The sequence below is a fragment of the Apodemus sylvaticus genome, chromosome 1 (assembly GCF_947179515.1).
Source record: "Apodemus sylvaticus chromosome 1, mApoSyl1.1, whole genome shotgun sequence".
NCBI lineage: Eukaryota > Metazoa > Chordata > Mammalia > Rodentia > Muridae > Apodemus > Apodemus sylvaticus.
Genome location: NC_067472.1, coordinates 191,883,275 through 191,903,819, shown reverse-complemented (window position 1 = coordinate 191,903,819; position 20,545 = coordinate 191,883,275). Strand labels below are relative to the sequence as shown.

Genomic DNA, 20,545 nt, shown 5'->3' with positions numbered 1-20,545 from the left:
TCGCTGGCGCACCTGGCTAAAAGCTGCTCAAATACTAATGACCTTTACACCAAGGTGAAGGTTTTACATAAGGATAAAGAGCTTGTGTGCTTGAAAGAGAAATCCCAAGATCCTGGCTCTTGTACCGACAGGGACAAGGCGGGCTAATCCATTTTGTTCTCAACAAGCACAGCCCCTAGATACCACTGACTTGTGCAAAGACCCTTCCCCTGCTCAGGCAGCAGGTGGGAGCCCAGGAGAGGGCGGAGCAACGGGGGCCACTGCTCGCGCAGCCGCATTGCCTCTGGTGGCCGCCAGAGGCAGCACTGAGGCGCCGCCTCGCTTCCCCCCCCCCTCCCCAATCTCCGCCCCCCGCCCTCCGGGCTCCTGCTCCCGGGAGCCCCGCAAACCCCGCTCCGCCCGCGCCCCGCACAGCACCGAGGCTCCCAGCCCGGTCCGCCCCGCTGCCCCTCCCTGGGGCCATGGGGGCACCCCCGGGCTACCGACCCTCTGCCTGGGTGCATCTCCTCCACCAGCTGCCCCGCGCCGACTTCCAGCTCCGCCCGGTGCCCAGCGGCTTTGCTCCCCGCGACCAAGAGTACCAGCAGGTGGGATGGCAAACCTGGGCCAGGTCCCCTGGGAACAGGAGGCTGGGTCAGAGCTCCGGTGTCTTAGGGGCTGGGGACCCGGGCCTGCATTTTGCGAGTACAAGTCCAAGATTAGAGTTCATACCTTGAGGTTCCCCTAGGACGTGCGCTGGGGGTGCAGACCCCTCTCTTCTTAGATGAGAAGAGCTGGGATCCTAGACTTCCAAGAATCCTGAATGGGAGGAGATGGGGCCCTAGCATTTGGGTCTGAGACCTGCCTGGAAAGCCAGTCTCTAGGGTCATCTAAGGAAAGGTCCGCTCCTGAGGTCTCAGGCGAGAAGGACCCCGCCCCCACAGGATCCCAACTGGTAAATATGTCCCAGATTTTTTTTTTTAAATGGGGATTGGGGGAGAAAGGAATGAGAGAGAGAAGGCAGGGGAAGCAGCTGAGGTCCGGGACGGACGGATTGATATTCTCAAATAGGGAATTGAGACCAGGGCTGGGGAAATCAGCTCAGGTGAAATGAGGATTCAAGGTGCCTTCAGCTTGTCCCAGGAGGGAAGGGGTTGTTAGGGTGCCAGAGAGGATTGAGAGAGAGATGTGGTTAGGATCCGGGCTAAGGAAGATCCTGGGTCCCAGGAGGGTGAGGCTGGTGGTGGCCCCTCACTGACTCCGGGGTCCCTAGGGAAAGAGGCGCAGCTGCAGCTCGTGGGGGACAGAGGTGCTGTCCCCTGACCCATTTTAATTCAAGTCCTCCACTTTGAGATTAATGAGGAGAAAACCTTGGCTGAGCTGGGGGCCTTGTGGGGAGCTGGGAGTTGGCCCTGCCCTCCCCTCAAGTCTGAACCTCTGTGGCTGACCAGGGTGGCTTCTGGGAAAGGGACACGGGGTTGGGGAGAGCATCGAGGGAGGGGGACGTTCCCAGAAAAGCTGTAGGGGGATCGTGTGCTGGTGTGCTTGCTATTTGGGTCATGGCTGGCACAGCCTGAGCCGCTCCTCCCTGCCTACTCCACCCGCCCCCTCTCCCCTCCAAACGAGGACCGCCCGCCATCCCCTCGCCCACAGCCACTTACACAATCACAGCCTCCAGACGGTCGGTCCACCCACTCCCAGCCAGACTCACGGGGCTTACGGCTCTGGAGAGTTCCTCAGCCACGAGGGATCCCCCGCCACCGGGCCTCCAGTTCCGCCCGCCCGCCCGCCACAGTTGCACAGAGCAGTTCGCTCAACCCAATACTCATCAGTCAGTCACAGCTGAGGCACCCAGGTGCATCCCTGGTCATTGTTCCTCGTGCAAATGACCACTGTGAGCACAGAAAGGTAAACCATGAGAGACTCTGAGATAGGACCTGAACAACCATATGACCAGTCACAGATACACAACACTCATGTGTACACCATCACACACATGGGCACACTCATACATTATGCCCACCTATCCCTTCTCACACAAGCTCGCTCTCCCTCTCTCTCTCTCTCCCTCTCTCTCTCTCTCTCTCGCTCTCCCTCTCTCTCTCTCTCTCTCACATACACACACACATACTCACTTAACACAACTCGCTGACCGAAGCAGCTGTGTTCAGAAAACATTAATGCCCCCAAATACTCTGTTGCATACAGCCATTCAGCATGATCGCCACAAACACCTCTGACTCCCCTTCCATGTGTCCTCGTCACAGCCACATCAACGTTGTGCTGCACACACTCGTCAGGCACCCAGGTGCTGTGGAGGACAGGCAGCTGTGCCGTGGTTTAGGGACAGTGGCCCCTGGGACTCCGGGGTTGTGACTCCAGACCTCACACTTCCATTACCCTGCTATGTGGCTCTGGGAAAACTGCCCAGCCCTGGGCCTTTGAGAAGACATGAGACACAGGCCTCCTGAAGGACCGACCCTACCACAGGCAGAGTCCACTGTTCCATAATTTGTTTGAAGCATGGTTTCACTCTCTAGCCCAGGCTGGCTGGAGTCTGTGTATTGGCCTAGCCTGAAATTGTGGCCACTTTCTCCCCTCATCTGCCAGAATGCTGGGGTTGCGGGTGTGTCCTGCCACACCTAGCTCAGAACCGCCCTGTTCTGCAAGGCGTTTCCAGCTGTCTGTTGACATCCGCACTACCTACCTTTCTGTTCCTCCTTCGGGTCTCACTACACATTCTGCCCTGTCTGCTTTTTTCTATAGTTCTTCATATGCCCCTGTTTGTGTCTCTTCATCGCTGTCTGTCTCTGTCTTTCTCCTCTATCTCTGATTGTGATCCTTCTGATGTTTTGTGTGTGTTACCTCTACATCTCCCTCTTCTTTCCTAGGCTGTCTCTTTCTGTCTGCATCTTCATCTATTTTACTCATTCAGTCTTCCTTCTCCATCTCCATCCCTGAGCCTTCTCTCTCTCTCTCTCTCTCTCTCTCTCTCTCTCCCTCACACACACACACACACACACACACACACACAAGCTGTCGCTGCACCCCTGCTTCCATCCCCAGCCCTGGGGTGACAGACTCAGTTACAGTGGATGTGTGAGCTCAGCAGCAGGAGGGAGAGGCCTAGGATGAAGCAGCCACCTCTCCTGTTCTCCTAAAATACAGAAATAGGCGCCTCCCCGGCCCTTATTCCCGTACAGTTCAGAGAGAGCGTCCGCAAGTCCTTGGGACATGTTTCATTTCAGTTCCATGCAGCTGAGGAGGAGCTTCTTGTCTGGGACATGAAAGTGTCCTCTGAGGCTTCTCATCATCTCTCCCTCAGGCCCTGCTGCTGGTGGCAGCCTTGGCTGGGCTGGGTTTAGGCCTGAGCCTCATCTTCATCGCTGTCTACCTCATCCGCTTCTGCTGCTGCAGGCCTCCAGAACCCCATGGGGCCAAGAGTCCCCCTCCCGGAGGAGGCTGTGTCACCTGGAGCTGCATCGCTGCCCTTCTCGTGGGCTGGTAATGGGGCCGCAGGGTGGGTAGGGGTGGGGACACAGTTTCCTATACTTGCTATAAGTCTTCGAGATACCTTGGGGGTGTGAGCCCAGAGTTGGGAGGGAGAGTGCCTGCTCGCCCTGTGAGTGGAGGGATGGAAAGGCCTAGGATGAAGAAAAGAAAGCCTGCCCAGGCTTGGAGATTCTGGTGCTTCTCTCTTTGGCCAGCCATGCCGTCTAGGCAAGCAAGATGCCCTCTAGACCTTATTCCTCCGTCTATAACATGCGTTTTTGCAGCACTGCCCACACCCTAGTTACACTGAGCATAGGCTAGAGAGAGTACAGTGTGTGGGCCTTGCATGCCCCCTGTGAGTGTTAACACCGATCAAACTCACTCATTCATTCATCAACTCATTAATTCAACAACGGAGCATAACTACTCATGTGCCAGGCACTGAACATGCCAGCCAGACAAGGCACTCTGTGACTTCAGCCAGAGACCCGATCAGGGAAACAGATCTTACAGGGTCACCACCAGGAGCACCCACTCAGCCCACACTAAAGATGGGTCCAAGTCCTTCTCGTGGTGAGAGCTGTGCTCAGGACTGCCACACCTGGTCCTGATTGAGGGATCCTCAGGAAGAGAGAGAGCATGACCTTTCAACCTTTATGGTTTAAGAGGCAAGTGGAAAGTCCCGGCTCAGTGTAAGAACTCTCCAGGGCTTCCGATAAGAACTCCCTAGGAGTTTCATTGAACTTGACACCATGATGGTCCAGCCCCTACCAGGTCAAGGTTAGTTAGGGGCCTGAGACCTGCTGGGGACCTCATCCCATGGCCAGCAGGAGTCCTTTAGGAATATGGTGTCCCTCCAGCCAGCTGGGGGTATGGCCTGGAGTACTCACCCCAGTCTGGGCTCTGGGCCACTCTTCCTCACTGCAGGAAGAAGAGGGTGTGTGCTGGGAGTCTGTGGGGGTTGGGCGCCCTATATCCAAGATTTTTTTTTTCCTCATCAGGCTCTCCAGAATGGGGGTTGATGGGGGCGGGATGTTGACAAAGGCCCAGTGGGGGAGAGGCCCAGCCCCAGCCCCCTCAGAGACTGAGAACAAGAGGAGCTTTGTAGGGTTCTGAACAATGGGGTGAGGACAGTAGGCTCCCATCCAAGGGCTGAGGACAGGCCAGTGTGGCCGGCTCAAGGCTGGGAACTGTGAGGGCACCAGGCTCTCGCCCCCTCCGGCGTGAAGTACAGACTAAGGCAGGGAAGTGGGTCCCCGTATTCAAGCTCTACAATGGAAGTCTGTGTGTTGGCTGGGCAGACAGGGTCCAGCTCTTGGCCTGGCCTCCAGCCCTCCCTCCCACACTCTCTCACTCAGTCCCTTCCAGCTGGCCAGATGCCTGGATCCCTGGGCATCATAGGAGAAGGCTTAGAGCTCTGGGCACAATGTCTTCTACAAAAGAATGGGGTCTAGGGCATTTAGGAGGAAGGGATAAGGAACACCTGGGCTAGAAGAGACAGTTGTTGGCCGAATGATTCCTAAGACAAGGCTGGAAATGCTGAATGTCTTTGCAGAGGATGTGGGAGTTGGTTGTGAGCTGATCATTATTAGGAACGGATAACCTTTAATTGAGAGCTAGCTAGGCAAAAACTCAGGATTCCACTCTGGGGAGGTGCGAGTTAAATCTGGGGGCTCCTTCTTCTCCACCACTCCACCCACCATTAGCATCACAATGACGTCTCTCCAGCAGGGGGAGCGAGGTCTTCAGGTTACCTTGGCAACTGGTGGAGGCCAACCTTGAGCAGTTCTTTTTTCCCACGGAGGATGAACCAATAGGGTGGATGCAGAGATCGGATAGGCAAATGAAGAAGCAGGGAGGACGGGTATGTGTGTGAGGCATGGTGCCACCCTCCAGGGTCTGAGGCTGGTTGGTATTTCTTCTTCCTTTTCCCTTTTCAGTGCAGGCATTGGCATTGGTTTCTATGGTAACAGCGAGACCAGCGATGGGGTGTCCCAGCTCAGCTCAGCACTGCTGCACGCCAACCACACACTCAACACCATTGATGACTTGGTGAGAGAGACAGCCACTGACCAGACCTCAGACTCACGCCCCAGTTGGTCTCCACACAGGGATGTGGTCCCCCACCCCACCCCGCTGGAGCGCAAAAGCAGCCAAATCAAAGCAGATTTCAGACCAAAAACCTGATCCCCAGATGCAGAACTGCAAACTCAGACCTGCAGACATTAGACCGTATGTTTAATCCCAACCCTGCAAACTAGAGCTAGATCTAGATTCAGACTGATCCAGCCCCAGGCCTGCGCTTTAGTTTATATTCCAAGCACTAAGTGCTGTGATCATAAAGAAGAGAAAGAGGTTTAGAGAATATGGAATATGGCGGTGTTGGGGAAGGGGTTGCCTCAGTGGGCCCATTCCGAGGCATCCCTTCCCCCTGAGGGACCAGACACACAACGGCATAGTATATATAGAATAGAGTTTATTTAGGGCATGGGGATGGGAGTTAATGGGATAGTGGAGGCAGAGAAAGGTAGAGAGAGGGAGAGAGTAGAGAAGTAGAGGTCGGCCATGACCACGAGGAGAGAGGGGGAGGGGAGGAGAGAGGGGAGAATGACACAAGGTAAGAGAGAGAGGAGAGGCTGAGCATCCCTTTTTATAGTGGGCCGGCCTACCTGGCTGTTGCCAGGTCATGTGGGGTGGAGCTTAAGACAGAATCCTAACACGAAGGAAACCAGCTCCTGCCCTCAGGCCAGATCCAAAGCTACAGACCCTATCCTTGGTCCAAATGCAAGTGCAGGAACCCTGCCCCCCATTCCCCACTGTGAGCTTTTATGTACCCAGGATTCCAGAGCTTAGGGCTAAGATGCAGCCCACTTCCAACACGGAAGTTCAGTATCTACTAACCAGATTTCAGACCTCAGATCCCCCACCGCCTTCCATTTTGACCTAATTCCAACACTGGGGTTCGAATCTTTACCTTGGACTCAAGCCCCCCCCCCCCCCCGACCAACCAAAGCTCCTGACAAGACCTGGGAGCCTCACCTTGACTCGCCTTCTCCTCAGCCTCCAGATGCCCCAGACTCCAGATCTCAGGCACCTGACACTCCTTCATGCTGTTTCACCCCCACCCCCACCCCCAGATCTTAGCCCTCATCTTTGAGTACCCACCATGCCAGACGCGAGACTCTGTCACCTCCCCAGGTGCTGGAGACGGTGGAGAGTCTGGGCGAAGCAGTGACGACTGAGCTGACCACCCTGGAGGAAGTGCTGTCAGAGCGCATGGAGCTGGTGGCCGCCGCCCGGGGAGCCCGAAGGCAGGCTGAAGCCACAGCTCAGCACCTGCAAGGACTGGCCTTCTGGCAAGGGGTGTCCCTGAACCCAGTGCAGGTGGCTGAAGATGTGACTTTCGTGGAGGAGTACAGGTTAGGAGAAGGAGTCTCCTGTTTAAAGTCCTGTGGTGTCTACTAGATCCTGGAGGATGTGGGATAGTATCTGAAGACAGGTTAATGAAAGAGAAGCTCCTGGCTCCTAGTGGGTGGAGACAGGGTGCTGTCCATCATCCTAGAGGTCAGCCCTACTGTGACCCTAAAACAAGACTCAGCTGTGGCAACACGGACCAAGTGATTGAGGGCCCACCCTCATAGTCACGTACCCTGCCAATGACCACACGTCTCAACCATTCACTCACTCAGCCATTCCGTGAGTGATTCATCCAGCAGGCACATCACCGCTCCGTACAGTTGCTCCTGGACTAACCCTGGCAGCCATCCTACCTACCAGATAATTCCGGAGGCAACCATTGTTCACTGTGCAGCTGCTTAATTTAACAGCGGGTGAGAGGCAGCGTGCACGTGATTGGGGACCTCAGTTTCAGGAGGTCACTCTGTATCCGTAGGTCCTTAAACAAGTTCCTTTCCACCCCTGGGACTCAGTTTTCCCACTTTAAAGTGAGTCCGGTCATGCGTAGCTCAGAATGGATTGTGGAGAGTTAGTTAATAACTGAGTGTCTGAGACAAAGCTCGCACAATGACAGAAGAGACAGTTCCAGTAAAATACAGATATACTGAGCGGTGGGGATAACCCAGGAAACCCCACGCAGGAGCGACTCTTCTCGGCTGGGAGAGCAATATAAAATAGGCCCAGGAAGCCAGGCCTGGGGGACATAGGCCTGTAATCTCAACTGCTCCAGGGACTCAGTAAAGGGATTGAAAACTCAAGGCCTGTGTGGGATACAGACTTCAAGGCCAGTATGAATAACTTAGTGAGACATTGTCTCAAATAAAAAGTAAAAAGGCTGAGGATGTGATAATGGAAGAATATTTGCCTAGAATATGCTGATAAAGGATTGAGAGTGTGACTTAAGGGTAAAACATCTGCCTAGAATCCCCCAGTGGGGGTTGAGGGTGCCCTTGCCTAGGATCCCCCAGTGAGGGGCTGGGGGCGTGGCTCAGTGGTAGAGCCCTTGCCTAGGATCCCCCAGTGAGGGGCTGGGGGCGTGGCTCAGTGGTAGAGCCCCTGCCTAGAATCCCCCAGTGAGGGGCTGGGGGCATGGCTCACTTACCTACAATCCACTATTGAAGAGCTGGGACTGTGACTCAGGAATAGAGTTGCCTGCCTAGCCTGTGTGAGGCTCAGTGCTCGCAGTAGCATCAAAAGGGAGAGGGGAGGCCTGGAGAGATGGTTCAGTGGTTAGAGCACTTGCTGTGCTCTGCCTGTAGAGGACCTAGGCTTAGTTCCCAGCACTCAAACGGTGGTTCCCGCCTATCTTCTTCTTCTTCTCTTCTTCTTCCACCTTCTCCCTTCTGCAGATACCAGGCATGCATTTGGTAGACATACTTACATACATGTAGGCAAAACACATTTTCTGTAAGGTGGGTAATGAGCGCTGTGGAGCCAGTTAAATAGTATGGGGCTTGTCTGGGGACAGGCAGGCAGCTTGCATCGTCGGGTGTTTAGAAGGGCCATACTTGAGGGGACAGGACAAGCCGTGCACCCTCTGAGGTAGCCATCCATCTCAGCAGCCAACACAACCAGTCTTCACCTACTTGTAGTTGTTTCATTCCTGCTTGCTCTGAGCGGATGCTCCTGAATCTCCTATTCCCAGGCAGGACTGGGGCTAAAGCAACCCCTGCTGCGGACACAGGGTGGGGCATCGAGTCGGGGGGGGGGGGGGGAGGTGGAATCCGATACTCGGTCAGGAAGGTAGTGGTGGCTGTGAACACAACCCTAGGAAGACACTCTATGAAAGTATGTGACGTTAGAGAGGCCACAAGCAAATGCATGCGGGCCGTGGAGGTGAGTCTGGCAGTGTGGTCAGGGTGCAAACCGCAGCTCCATGGGAACTGCCGAGATGACGCTATCACTGAACATTTGCGGCGTGCTGAGCGCTGAACTTGGGATCTTCCAAGCATCCTCCACTGCAGTCCTGGTGCGTTCCTTACCTAAGTGTTAGGTAGCATTCAAAGCCTCCTGGATAGTGATTTATAACATTAACCACAACCACAGGCCCATTCATTTATCTCACAACAGATTTTGAGGTTGATCCTATTATGCCCTCATGTTACTGGTAGGGAAACTGAGGCGAACAGGTTATATGGCTAATTGGGTAGTGGAGACCTATGCACCGTACTTCTGAAATATTCAATTAGGGCCCAGGTGACTGACACCCTACCTACGGTGCTGGGTGGGGGAATCCTATTCAGAGGCCCGACAACTGTGCCCACCACCACAGAACGTGCATGTGAACCGGTCAGGGTAGTTAGCGGGTGCTTCACTTCCACACTTGTGCTGCAGAGCGCTCCAGGTTCTTGTGAGGCCATGTTCATGGACAGCAGGGAGGTCACAGGACCACCTTGGGCTGGGGTGATTCTGGGGTGCTGACGGCCTCACTGTCTTGGTCCTCTTCCTTCAGGTGGCTGGCCTACGTCCTCCTGCTGCTCTTGGTGCTTCTGGTCTGTCTCTTCACCCTCCTGGGCCTGGCGAAGCAGAGCAAATGGCTGGTGGTCGTGTGAGTGGAGTGGACTGCTCAGGGGAGGGGGACAGGCAGGTTTCCAGCAAGCAGCACGCCGAAGTCAGGAAGCTGAGACAAAGGTTGCATTCTGCAGGGGGAGGGGCATGTTGGACATGCTACACATGTCCTTTGGTCCCCGCAACAAACTGTGGAGAGAGTGCCATCAGGTCCCCTGTGTGGCAGGTAGGGGACCTGAGGTAATGTGCGGGCACCTAGGGCCTCTGGAATATTCAATTAGGGCCCAGGTGACTGACACCCTACCTACAGTGCTGGGTTGGGGAATCCTATTCACAGGCCCACGACTGTGCCCACCACACAGTTCTGTGTGCCGGACGAAGCCCTTAGGACCTCATGGGACTGGCATGGTTAGCCTTGTGGGGAGGTAGGCCCTGTGCCCTGTGCTCTGTTTGACAGTGGGAGGTCGTGGACCCAGTATGACTAGGTTACTTGTTCAGGGCCACAGAGTCAGGGAGTAGTACTGTGACAGAGCTTAAGTTCAGCCTGCCCATCACTGGAAGAACCCAGGCCCCTTCTGCCTTGGTGCCACTGTCTTTGGAATCCCCCTGAGAAAAATGTCCACCACCGCATCAAGGCCTGGAAACTGATAAAAAACACACCGTGCTGAACAAGTATATGAGCCAGCCTTTCGGGTTACCACAGCTGTTGACCTCTCCCACCACCCCATGACCCAGAATTAGTCCACCTGTCGCAGCCCTGGACCTGAGCCAAGCCTTAAATAAGTCAAGCTCTGAATTTCAGGAATCAGCTCTCTAACAGTAGAGAGAATGGAGAGAGACAAAATGGGCTGTGGGTGGGCCTGCAAGTTGCCTCAGAACCTACTGGACCCTGTGTAGTTAAATCCCAGGAAATCCAGCCCAGGGGTGGACAGCTGCCCCCCTAGGGTCCAGGAACAGCTGGGATGGTGGCTACTGAGCTGGTAGCCAAGACCTTCCCTTTCCTTTCCAACTGGACAGATGTTGTATTTGACGTCAGTCAGTCAATCAAGGGGCCTTGCCCCCACCCTTCAGTCCCGTGTCTCTGACTCTAATCCTCTAGGCCACAGAGGTTGGTGGGTACTGGGGAGGGCTGGGGGTGGATATAGGTTATAGAAGAGTGAAAGCTGGCTGAGTCCTGAGCTCAACCCTCTCCCCCTCTAGGATGACTGCCATGAGCCTCCTGGTGCTTGTCCTGAGCTGGGGATCTATGGGCCTAGAGGCTGCCGCAGCTGTGGTGAGCATGGGGCTCTGGGTTCAGGGGTTCTGATTGTGGGGTGGGCGTGACCCAATGAATGCCGGAAATACTAAGGTGGAGGGGATCACGATCACAGTTCTGAGGTCTCGGCCTTGATTGCTGGATCCTGAGAGAGCAGAGGCTGGTGCCCGGACTTGCCAGTCTAAGGAAAGCTGGAGTCTGGACCCCAGGGTCTGAGGGAAGAGGGTTGGGGCCTGGACCTCTGAGTTCTGTGGAAACATAAAAAAAAAAAAAATGGACGTTCTGGTCTGATCCCTTCCTGCTTCCCTCCTCAGGGCCTCAGTGACTTCTGCTCCAGCCCAGACACCTATGTGCTGAACCTGACGCAGGAGGAGACAGGGATCAGCTCGGGTGAGTCCCATAAATCCCTGCTGTCCTCAGCACTCCCTCCTACCCCCCTCCCCCAAGGCCCAGTCTGTTGTAGGGTGGAGAGCAGCTGCATCTACCAATCCTGGCAGGATGGGGAAAGAGTAGGATCGAAATGCCCGTGGGTCTGACTAGACGGGGAAGGGGGCCTGGGCCTCCGTGATCAGAGGGTTAGACAGCAAGCAAGCACAATCAGGTCAGTTGACTCTGCTTCCCGGTATGGCTGGAGCAGAAAGGATGAACCCATGGGATGTGATATTGCCTACCTATAACCCCAGCAATTAGGAGGCTGGAGCATCAGTTCGAGGGCAGCCTGGGTTATCTAGACTTGGTCACACCGTGCTTTGAAACAAAACAAACAAACAAACAAATGAAATTAAGGTTGTCCCTCCGTTGGTAGAGGGCTTGTCAAAGCTGTAAGTTCGATCCCCAGCAACACAGAAAGCTGGTCCTGTGCCCAGCACTCAGGAAGTAAGATCAGAGGCTTTCAAGGGCATCCACAGCCACACAGAGAATTCAAGGCCAATCTGGGCTGCATGAGACTGAATGAAACAATATCAGTAAACCAAAGGAGAGGAGGAGGATGGGAAGGAAAAGGGAGGGGCAAGGGGAGGGAGGAAGGGAGAGAGGGAGGGATGGGGGAGAGGGGAAGGAGCGGGGGAGAAAGGGAGGAAAAGGAATGGATGCAAGAGTGACTAGCAGGTCTCTGAGAGCCCAGGAAAGTTTCACACTGTCTGTGGAATGTCCTCTGGGCTTTGGGCCTCCAGACTTGCCCAGGGAGAGCCTGGGCCCAGGCTTATAGCCCACTCCTTTCTCTCCCTCCTCTTCAGACATCCTCAACTATTATTTCCTGTGCAACCAGGCGATCTCCAACCCCTTCCAACAGGTTAGGACCGTGGGCAAAAGGCATGGGCGTTGAGGCGATCGCTAATGTGGACCCTCAAAGGGCATTCGCTGGGCTACTAAAGACTCCCAGGGAGGAGGAGGGTGCCGAGGCCCGGAGTTGTGTAGCCTCGAGGGCAGACGGCATGGTGGACACCTTGACCTGAGTCCGCCTTTCGCTTCTCTTCCTGCAGAGGCTGACTCTGTCCCAGCGTGCTCTAGCCAGCATCCACTCTCAGCTGCAGGGTCTGGAGCGGGAAGCTATTCCTCAGTTTTCTACTGCACAGGTTAGGTCAACGGACCGCACCAGCCCGAGAGGGAAAAGGATTGAGCCTGGAGTACTTGTGGGATGCTGGCCCCACTCGTGTAAAGGGGCAGTTGGCTGAGTCAGATAGACTTGAGGAGCTGGCCCTTCTCCATGTCGGCAGAATTTCATGTTGTGTGCAAACCTTTGGAAAGGGGTAAAGCAATAGGGCTGAGCCAGGGAAGGGCTTGCAGCAAGAAAAATCCACATTTCTCTTGGTGCTGGGGCCACAGTGGAGGTGAGAGGCTCTAGGGTGTGGCTGAACCTATATAATGGAGAAGGGATGGTCCCTTTGGGAGGTGGGGTCCTTGGGTTGAGGGCGGGGCCTACTTTACTGGGTAGCATACTGTGTCCTCTCCCTCCCACCGCAGAAGCCCTTGTTATCCTTGGAGAAGACACTGAATGAGACAGAAAGAAGCTTCCACCAGTTGGTGGCGCTGTTGCACTGCCGCAGTCTGCACAAGGTACACTAGGTGTTTGCTAACCCGGTGTCTCCCCCTCCCCTTAGCTTTCTCTTCTCCTCCCCTTCCGTCTAGCTCCTTCCCCTCCTCCTCGCCTCCTCCCTCTGTCCCCCCTCCCTCCCCACCCCGTGTTCTCTATCTTCCACCCTCTTCTCTCCTTGAAAGCTGCTCAGCCTCTCAAGCCCTGGAGTGACAGCCAGGCAGCCCCCCCACTTCCCTAGGTTGACCGCTAGCCCAGATAGCTCTTGATATAAAAGGGGCAGGAAAAGGCGGGGGCGGGGCAGCCTGTGAGCACACCATGGGCTCAGGAGTGAGCCAGCAAGAAAAATCCACATTTCTCTTGGTGCTAGGGCCAGACTGTTGGAAACGCTGCCTGTTGGAAATTCACCTTTCCAACTTAGACTCCGCCTAACCACGTTCCCTGGTTCCATGCAGTCTCCCACCATGATACTTGCCCCGCACACAGGCTTTGCTGTAATCCTGGCTCTATGGGATTCACCGGACACTGACCCCCTCCATGACAAGATCACGATGACTTTTTATTTCCTTTTATAATTCCGAGGGATTGTACTCAGATACCCCAGCCTATTAGACAAGTACTCTACCATTGGTTTATACCTGTGGAGTGGGAAGGTGTGGGGAACCTCATCTAGTCCAGGCTTGCTTCTAACTAGCTGCGTAGCACAGGATGACTGCTCTGATCTTTCTGTCTCGACCTCCCCCTTGGGTACTGAAATTGCAGGCGTGTGCCCCCTTCCTCGGCTTTGCTTCCTGCATCTCAGGCAGGCATTCTACTAACCGAATGTTCCATCTCCAACCGCCAGTCTTTATAAAAAGAACATTTCATCTTGAGCCAGGGCTGCACGAAGGCCTTGGACTTTTTATCATCTGTCCTCAGTCTCCCCGCTAGCTGGAAAGGCAAGCTCTTCCAGACCCAGCAGGAAATATTATTGCATTGTTTTGCAAACCCAGAGGCTGAGGAGAAGGTGGTTGCGAGATTTGCCCAGAAGGCAAACACCTCATGGAAGGGCACTGAGCTGCTTCTGAAACAGTTGTACCCATCAGATCTGAAGGACACAAGCTTCTTCACCACCTTCTGGGCAGCTAGTCTGCCTTAGAATTAGGATACAGACTCAAAAAACAGACTCTTCCCCCACAAGAAGACCCAAGCAATACCTAGGAGATCCTTGTTCCAAACCACTATTCGCTGGGTATCCAAAATCTGAAATTAATGGGGCAGTGTGCTCCAGAGGGATCAGTGTATAACGCTGGAAGCCAAGGGGTGGGTTTGGGGGTGGGGGTTCCTTGCTCTGTTGTACCCCCCAGACCTGCTTTGTGACCTATGCAGATGACGATCTCCAATTCTGATCCCAAGATGACTGGGAGGGGAAGGATACGGGGTCAGAGTCTGTGCCCAAGATTGAAAAACCACGTGACCATGGCCATTGGTTCCCCATGTAGGTCTTAGTCCCCTCACGTGTTAAAATTAAGAACAGGGCCAGGCAGTGGTGGTTGCGGTGGCGGTGGCGGCAGCAGTGGCGGCGCACACCTGTAAGCCCAGCACTCTGGGAGGCAGAGGCAGGCAGATTTCTGAGTTCGAGGCCAGCCTGGTCTACAGGGTGAGTTCCAGGACAGCCAGGGCTACACAGAGAAACCCTGTCTCAAAAAATAAAAACAAAAAATAAAAACAAAAAAAATTTAGGAACAGGACAGAGGACACTGCTCCATCAATAAAACACTTGTCAAACAATCATGAGGGCCTTAGTTCAATCCCCAAAAAACCATGTAAAAAGCAGGAAATATGGTACTGGTTTACAATCCCAGCACTGCGGAGGCAAGAGTCACGTGACTACCTGGTCTGCGGGCCTGCCAGCCTATCCCAATTAGTGAGCATCAAGTCCTAATGAGAGAGAGCCTATTTCAAAACTGAACAAAATTTTGCTGACTATAGTGGTAGGTAGCTTTAATCTAAGTCCTTAGGAGGCAGCACCAGACATATTTCTGAATTTGGGGCTAGCCTGGTCTGCAGAGCAAATTCCAGGACCATCAGTGCTACAAAGAGAAACTCTTGTCTTACAACAAAATAAACAAACCTGTGTTTGACCTTTCACTCTTGCCCCTACCCGACCTGAAAAGGCTTAAAAACATCCCTTCTGCCAGGCAATGGTGGTGCACGCCTGTAATCCCAGCACTCTGGGAGGCAGAGGCAGGTGGATTTCTGAGTTTGAGGCCAGCCTGGTCAACAGAGTGAGTTCCAGGACAGCCAGGGCTACACAGAGAAATCCTGTCTTGAAAAAAAAAAAACAAAAAACAAAAACTAAAAAATAAATAAATAAATAAATCCCTTCCACACAAGCACACATTCAAAAATATACACACAAATAAAATAGAGACTGCAGGCTAAGAAAGGACAAGCTGTGGCTCCCACCACAGCCCTCCCAGAGGCCGATGCAGAGGCAGGGGGATCTCTGTGAGTTTGAGGCTAACTTGGTCTACAAGGTGGGTTTCAGGCCAGCCTGGCCTCTAGAGAGAGACCCAGTCTGTCTAAAACAGAGGCAAGGTGAGGCGTCTCTGGAACCGAAGGGACTTGGTACCGGATGCAGCTCCACCCTTTCTGGGCTGTGTGGCTATGTATAAAGAGATTACCCACTCTGGGCCTTAGCTTCTCTCCAGCACTGCCAAAGGCAGCATTGTGTGGGACTGCAAGGACGTAAGCACACAGCTTGTGGGCAGGATGCACAAATACCTGGTGATTGTCGTGGTGGGCTTCTCACTGTATGACTCCCTTACTCAATAGCAGGAGCCCCTTCCTTTGCCTCAATGCACACACCGGGAAGCCAGGACTGCCCTTCTAGCTCTGTCCTCACGGCCCACGGCCTCAGTGCTCATCCAGCCAACCGCAGGAGGCCTCCTCACCTCTTGCACACCCACCTCGCTCACTCCATCTGTTCAATAACAGCTGGCGATCCTTCCGAACACAATCGGATCAGTCTTCATCTAAAAACCCTTTGGTGAATCACCCTCCACACGGATTAAAGCCAAGCCAGGCACGCGGCACTAACCTAGTAGGTGCCTCCTGTGTAGACAGCCTCAGCCTTGGTGTTTCTACCCTTGTCCTGCACATCAGCCCAGCCACGTGCCTCTGACTAGACCTGACCATCTGCCTGTCTCCTAGCGTCCTCTCATGGCCTCTACTGGACACTAACCTAATGTCTTCCTGTCCTACAACCTCTCGCCTCTCCAAGTAGCTGCCTGGGTCCCACGCACCAAAGGCTGCCAGTGCTGGTAGCATACCTGGAGCCAAGGTGGATTCTCCCATCCTGGCAGAATATTGGCTGTGCCACAGGGCATAGAGGTTACAGAGGTTCTGCTGGCCTCCAGGATGGTGGTCACAATAGCCAGTCCTTTCTGCACGTCTATCATGATGGACGCCCAAACCTAAGTGTTACATAGGCCTGCAATCTGTGGGACCCAGGAAGCATCTCAGAGTGTGTGGGGGATGTCACTGTCACAAGTGCAGAAGCAGATGCTGGTGGCATCCTCCTCAGTCAACAGCACGTGGCTAGAGCCAGGGTAAGCTGGTTGTTGCTGGTGGGAACGACAGTGCAGAGGCTTGCCCACTGAAGGTGCTGGGAGAGCCGTTCTCTAGGTGCTGAGTACAGAGGCTAGGCCACTTTGCATGTGGGAGTCGGGGACTGAGGGAAGATGGGGGTGGGCTGTAGGGCTGCCGCTCATCGAAGGCTCTACCTGAGCACATAGATGACTTCCGGTGTTCACAACAGCTGACAAGAGCTACCCTTGCGCACAGAGTCCGGGTGACAGCCAGCCAGGTAACTGGATGGCGGACCTGTGTACTAAGTGCATGTGTGCACACCCTGAGCCGCCTCCTCCTCCTCCTCCTCCGCCTCAGGACTACAGCTCAGCACTCCGAGGCCTGTGTGAGGATGCCCTGGAGGGCCTACTGTTCCTGATGCTCTTTTCTCTCCTGTCTGCGGGGGCCCTAGCCACCACCCTGTGCAGCCTGCCCCGCGCCTGGGCCCTCTTCCCGCCCAGGTCAGCAGGGGAGAGAGGGCAGGGTCCCCAGGGAGGGGACTGGAGGCAGTCACCAGGGCCACTGGTGGGGATGGGGCAGCCTCCTGATTGGTTTCCATCATGCTTCTCTGCCACTCCCCACATCACACTTCAGCGATGACTACGATGACACAGATGACGACGACCCTTTCAACCCTCAGGTACCCTGATCTGAAGGGAGGAGGACCGTGGCCTGGGATCCCGGGTCTAAGGGAAGGGGAACTGAGTATTGTGTTCCTGGGAGTGAGGGGGAGTGAGGCCGGACCTCTGGGTCTGAGGGAGGGATGGAGCCTGAGATCCCGTGGGAAGAGGGATGAGTCGTGGCCATGAGGGAGGGGTCGGGGGTCCTGGGTCTGAGGATGGAGAGAAGGGCCCCACAGTACACAACGGATTCTGTGTGTCTCTTCCGCCCGCATCCTGCCAGGAATCCAAACGCTTTGTGCAGTGGCAGTCTTCCATCTGAGCCTCCCCTCCAGGCCGGAGCCTGCCTCTCCTCCATGGTAAGCTTCGGTGCTACCTCTGTGTGTGGCTGGGCGTCGGCTCTCCCCCACAGGAGCTGTAGCCCTCTCAGGCTGGCTGGGTGCCCATGGGAGTGCCTCCTGCCAACATCAGCTCTTCCTCTCTTCCTCTCGCTAGCTCCTTTCCCGGCTGCTGGAGAAGGCCCCACTAACCTGGCCTTGACTGGGCTCTGACCACTAACACGGCTGGCTGTGGACACCTCACATAGGACGGCACCCTGCTCTCGCCCTACTATCCCCCATGCCCATTTCTCCTTAGCACACGGGATTGATGAGGTGGCAGAACAGGGACCAGGGAGGGCTGGGAAGGGGGCTGACCTATACACCACCACCAGTCCTGTCCTTGGAGGGATGAAGCTAGAGGCAGGTACAGGCATGTGTGTCCCTGTTTCCGGCCGTATGCCAGCGATCTCAGCCTATGGCACTAACTTGGAGATTGGGCTGATTTGAAATAAAAGGGAAGACTTTCTTTTACAAGTAGCTAGGTCCTTCTTACCACCCCTGTTCCCAGCTCCTGGGAGAAGGAAGTCCTGACTGGGCTAGGGAGACTCCTCTGGTGCATGAAAGGCAACTCTCCTCTTGTCCAGGCTCAGCACTGCATTGCTTCTGAAAGTTACATGTGAATCCTGACAAGGCGGGAGGAGCAGATCCCGGAGGCCTAGCACTAAGTGTAAACGGGTGTGCAGCCACAGAACAGCGGCAAGCCTCCAGCCGTGTGCCAAGTCCAGAGCCTGCTGGGTTGAGGAATGGTGTGGAACGGGCTTGCTTCCCACGGCTCACACCCAGCACGAGATGCCAGCAAACCAATGCTTGTGTCAGGATAGGGACAGAAGTCTCCAGAGAGGACGTAGAATATTGGCTTGTAGTGCCACCAGGGTGATGGAAGGGGGAAGGTTTCAGGAAGATATTATAAATCCAGACAGGAAAAGATGAGGCACTCAGTAAGTTATCAAGTAAAAACAAACATGGCAGAGTCACAGGGAACTTTATTATCTGGGGAACAAGACCTGTGTAGTTCTTATTTGTTAAAAAAAAAAAAATAGCACACATGGCAAAGAAAAACATTGTTGCTAATGCATAAACATTCAAAAAGCTTCTATTATTTAACAAAAAAAACCAATTTAATAAGTAACTGAGATGAACATATGAGGAAACAAAACCCCAAGACAGAGAAAGTTGTCTTTTTTGTTTTGCCTTTTTGGTTTTGTTTTTTAGACAGGATTTCTCGGTGTAACAGCTCTGGCTGTCCTGGAACTCTCTTTGTAGACCAGGCTGGCCTTGAACCCACTGAGAACAGCCTGCCTCTGCCTCCCTAGTGCTGAGATTATTGGCATGTATCACCATGCCCAGCTAAATTGTTCAAATTATAATTATTAGCAAACATAATGTGCTACTTTCCCTTTTCTAGTATCTGCTTGTTGTGGACTTTAAAGTGGGGTTTAGGCTGGTGCTGGTCAGGAGGCCCAGGTTCTCTGACTATGCTGCCCAGAGGCTGTGAATCACTAGCTATGTGAAAATAATAATAAACAAGCAAACAAACAAAAAACCCTGCTCACACGTGAGAGGATAAAAACCGCATCTCCTAAGCTGGTAATCCTTTGGGGGGGGGGGAGGTGTCAAGCTTCCAGAAAGAGATGGACAGGCAACCCCCAGCTCAGATAAACCCTGAAGACAAAAGTCCACAAAAGGAAGGGCAGTAATCCGCACAGTACAACTCCAGAGCAGCAGCTCTGTAAGGGAAGATGGTAGAGCAGGAGCCTCAAACTGGCAGTGGCAAGTGAGGGGGATACAGAAGCCCCAGGAGGTATCCCTGGCTCTTGCACAGTGCTGGGTTGGAGTCCTGTGGGTCCTAATCCAGGCACCACAGTGTTAACGTGGGCGAGCTATCCCACTCGCTGAACCTCAGTTGTGCGGTGAAGCAAATGGGCATCGGCAAGCCAGAGAACAGCTCTTGACGGGATAGGTGAAAAAGCAAGACAAAAGCAACGTGATGCTTCGGGCTACACGACGGCTCTCAGAAAACATTAGTGAGGAAAGTGCCCGTGTCTAAAGTCTGCGGCTTAGTTCGGAATATTAAAGCAATGTCAATTTCTTACTTTTAACAAATAAACCATGGTGAATTCGAGGTGTGGAATCTAGCAATAGGGGAAAATGGGCACAGTGTACCCAATTCCTGTATTACTTCTGCAATTTATGTAAATTTAAATTTATTCTAAAATAAAGGTTCATTATAAAAAAAAGAGATGGGAAGAAACCTGCCAAGCTAACACTAACAGATTATACAAAGTTATCCAAGTGTGTTTTACCAAAAATTGCTTCTAAGATGTGAGACTGGAAACTGGTCTATAGGGTTCGCTCGCTCTCTCTCTCTCTCTCTCTCTCTCTCTCTCTCTTTTCGAGACAAGGTTTCTCTGTGTAGCCCTGGCTGTCCTGGAACTCACTCCGTAGACCAGGCTGACCTCGAACTCAGAAATCCACCTGCCTCTGCCTCCCAAGTGCTGGGATTACAGGCGTGCGCCACCACCGCTGGGCTGTACTGTCTCATAGGTTATTTTAACGGGGGATCCCAAATCGGACAGCACAATTCAGTCCGTCCTACTGTAATCAGTGAGCATTAAGTGGCGGCTCACACCTTTACATCCCTAAGAGGGAGGCGGATTTCGGAGTTCCCGGGCCATCCTGAGCACAACAGGTACCCAGTTCTGCTAGCTGCCTCTCCGCCCGCACCTCCCCATCCCAACACCCTACCGGATACCTTTCCAGCGTCACAGCGCAGAGGCTACTCCCATTCCTCAAGCAACGCATTTCCCGCTTCCTTTGGTTCACGCTCGCTGTTGCCCACGCCCGGTGCGCCATTTCCATATTATTCACTCAACAAGCCTTCCAAGGGAGGGCTCATCTTTATCCCACTTCTCTCCACCCTTTTTTCTTTCTTTCCTTTAAATCGTCACAGCGCAGTGCGCAGCCTCACAACTCTGGTTCCTATGCACAACTCTCGTTCCTATGCTTTACATTTTGAGGGCCTATCGACTTACGGAGTCAAACCTAGGCTGTAAGCAGCGCGCAGAACGAAGCTAGGAAGCTTCGCGGCGCATGTCCCCACGGGGCCACCGTCTAAGGCTGGTTTCCGACTGGCTGACAACGCCCACACGCGATTGCGTACGCGAGACGTGTGGAGGGCGGTTCAAACCGAGCGGTGACGTCTATTGGCTGG

At 54.0% G+C, this 20,545-nt stretch overlaps 1 protein-coding gene and 1 long non-coding RNA gene across 3 annotated transcripts; one reads left to right on the top strand and one right to left on the bottom strand.

Annotated features, from left to right (window-relative positions):
* Positions 1-364: 364 nt before the first annotated feature.
* Positions 365-19,559, top strand: Ttyh1 (tweety family member 1). Of its 2 annotated transcripts, XM_052170251.1 has the most exons (14): positions 365-587; positions 3,305-3,483; positions 5,412-5,523; positions 6,670-6,890; positions 9,380-9,475; positions 10,636-10,708; positions 11,005-11,080; positions 11,926-11,981; positions 12,172-12,264; positions 12,653-12,745; positions 16,653-16,795; positions 16,929-16,974; positions 17,238-17,313; positions 17,450-19,559. In XM_052170251.1, exons 1-13 carry the CDS (start codon positions 462-464, stop codon positions 17,274-17,276), a joined length of 1,353 nt encoding a protein of 450 aa, XP_052026211.1. In that variant the 5' UTR covers positions 365-461; the 3' UTR covers positions 17,277-17,313; positions 17,450-19,559. The 2 variants fall into 2 exon arrangements, with proteins under 2 accessions (XP_052026211.1, XP_052026213.1); XM_052170253.1 differs by lacking the exon at positions 16,929-16,974.
* Positions 18,362-20,533, bottom strand: LOC127674523 (uncharacterized). Its single transcript, XR_007975357.1, has 2 exons — positions 20,087-20,533; positions 18,362-19,281 (listed from the first exon to the last, which is right to left on the bottom strand). It is a non-coding gene; the product is annotated as an uncharacterized LOC127674523 (long non-coding RNA).
* Between the last annotated feature and the right edge of the window lie 12 nt (positions 20,534-20,545).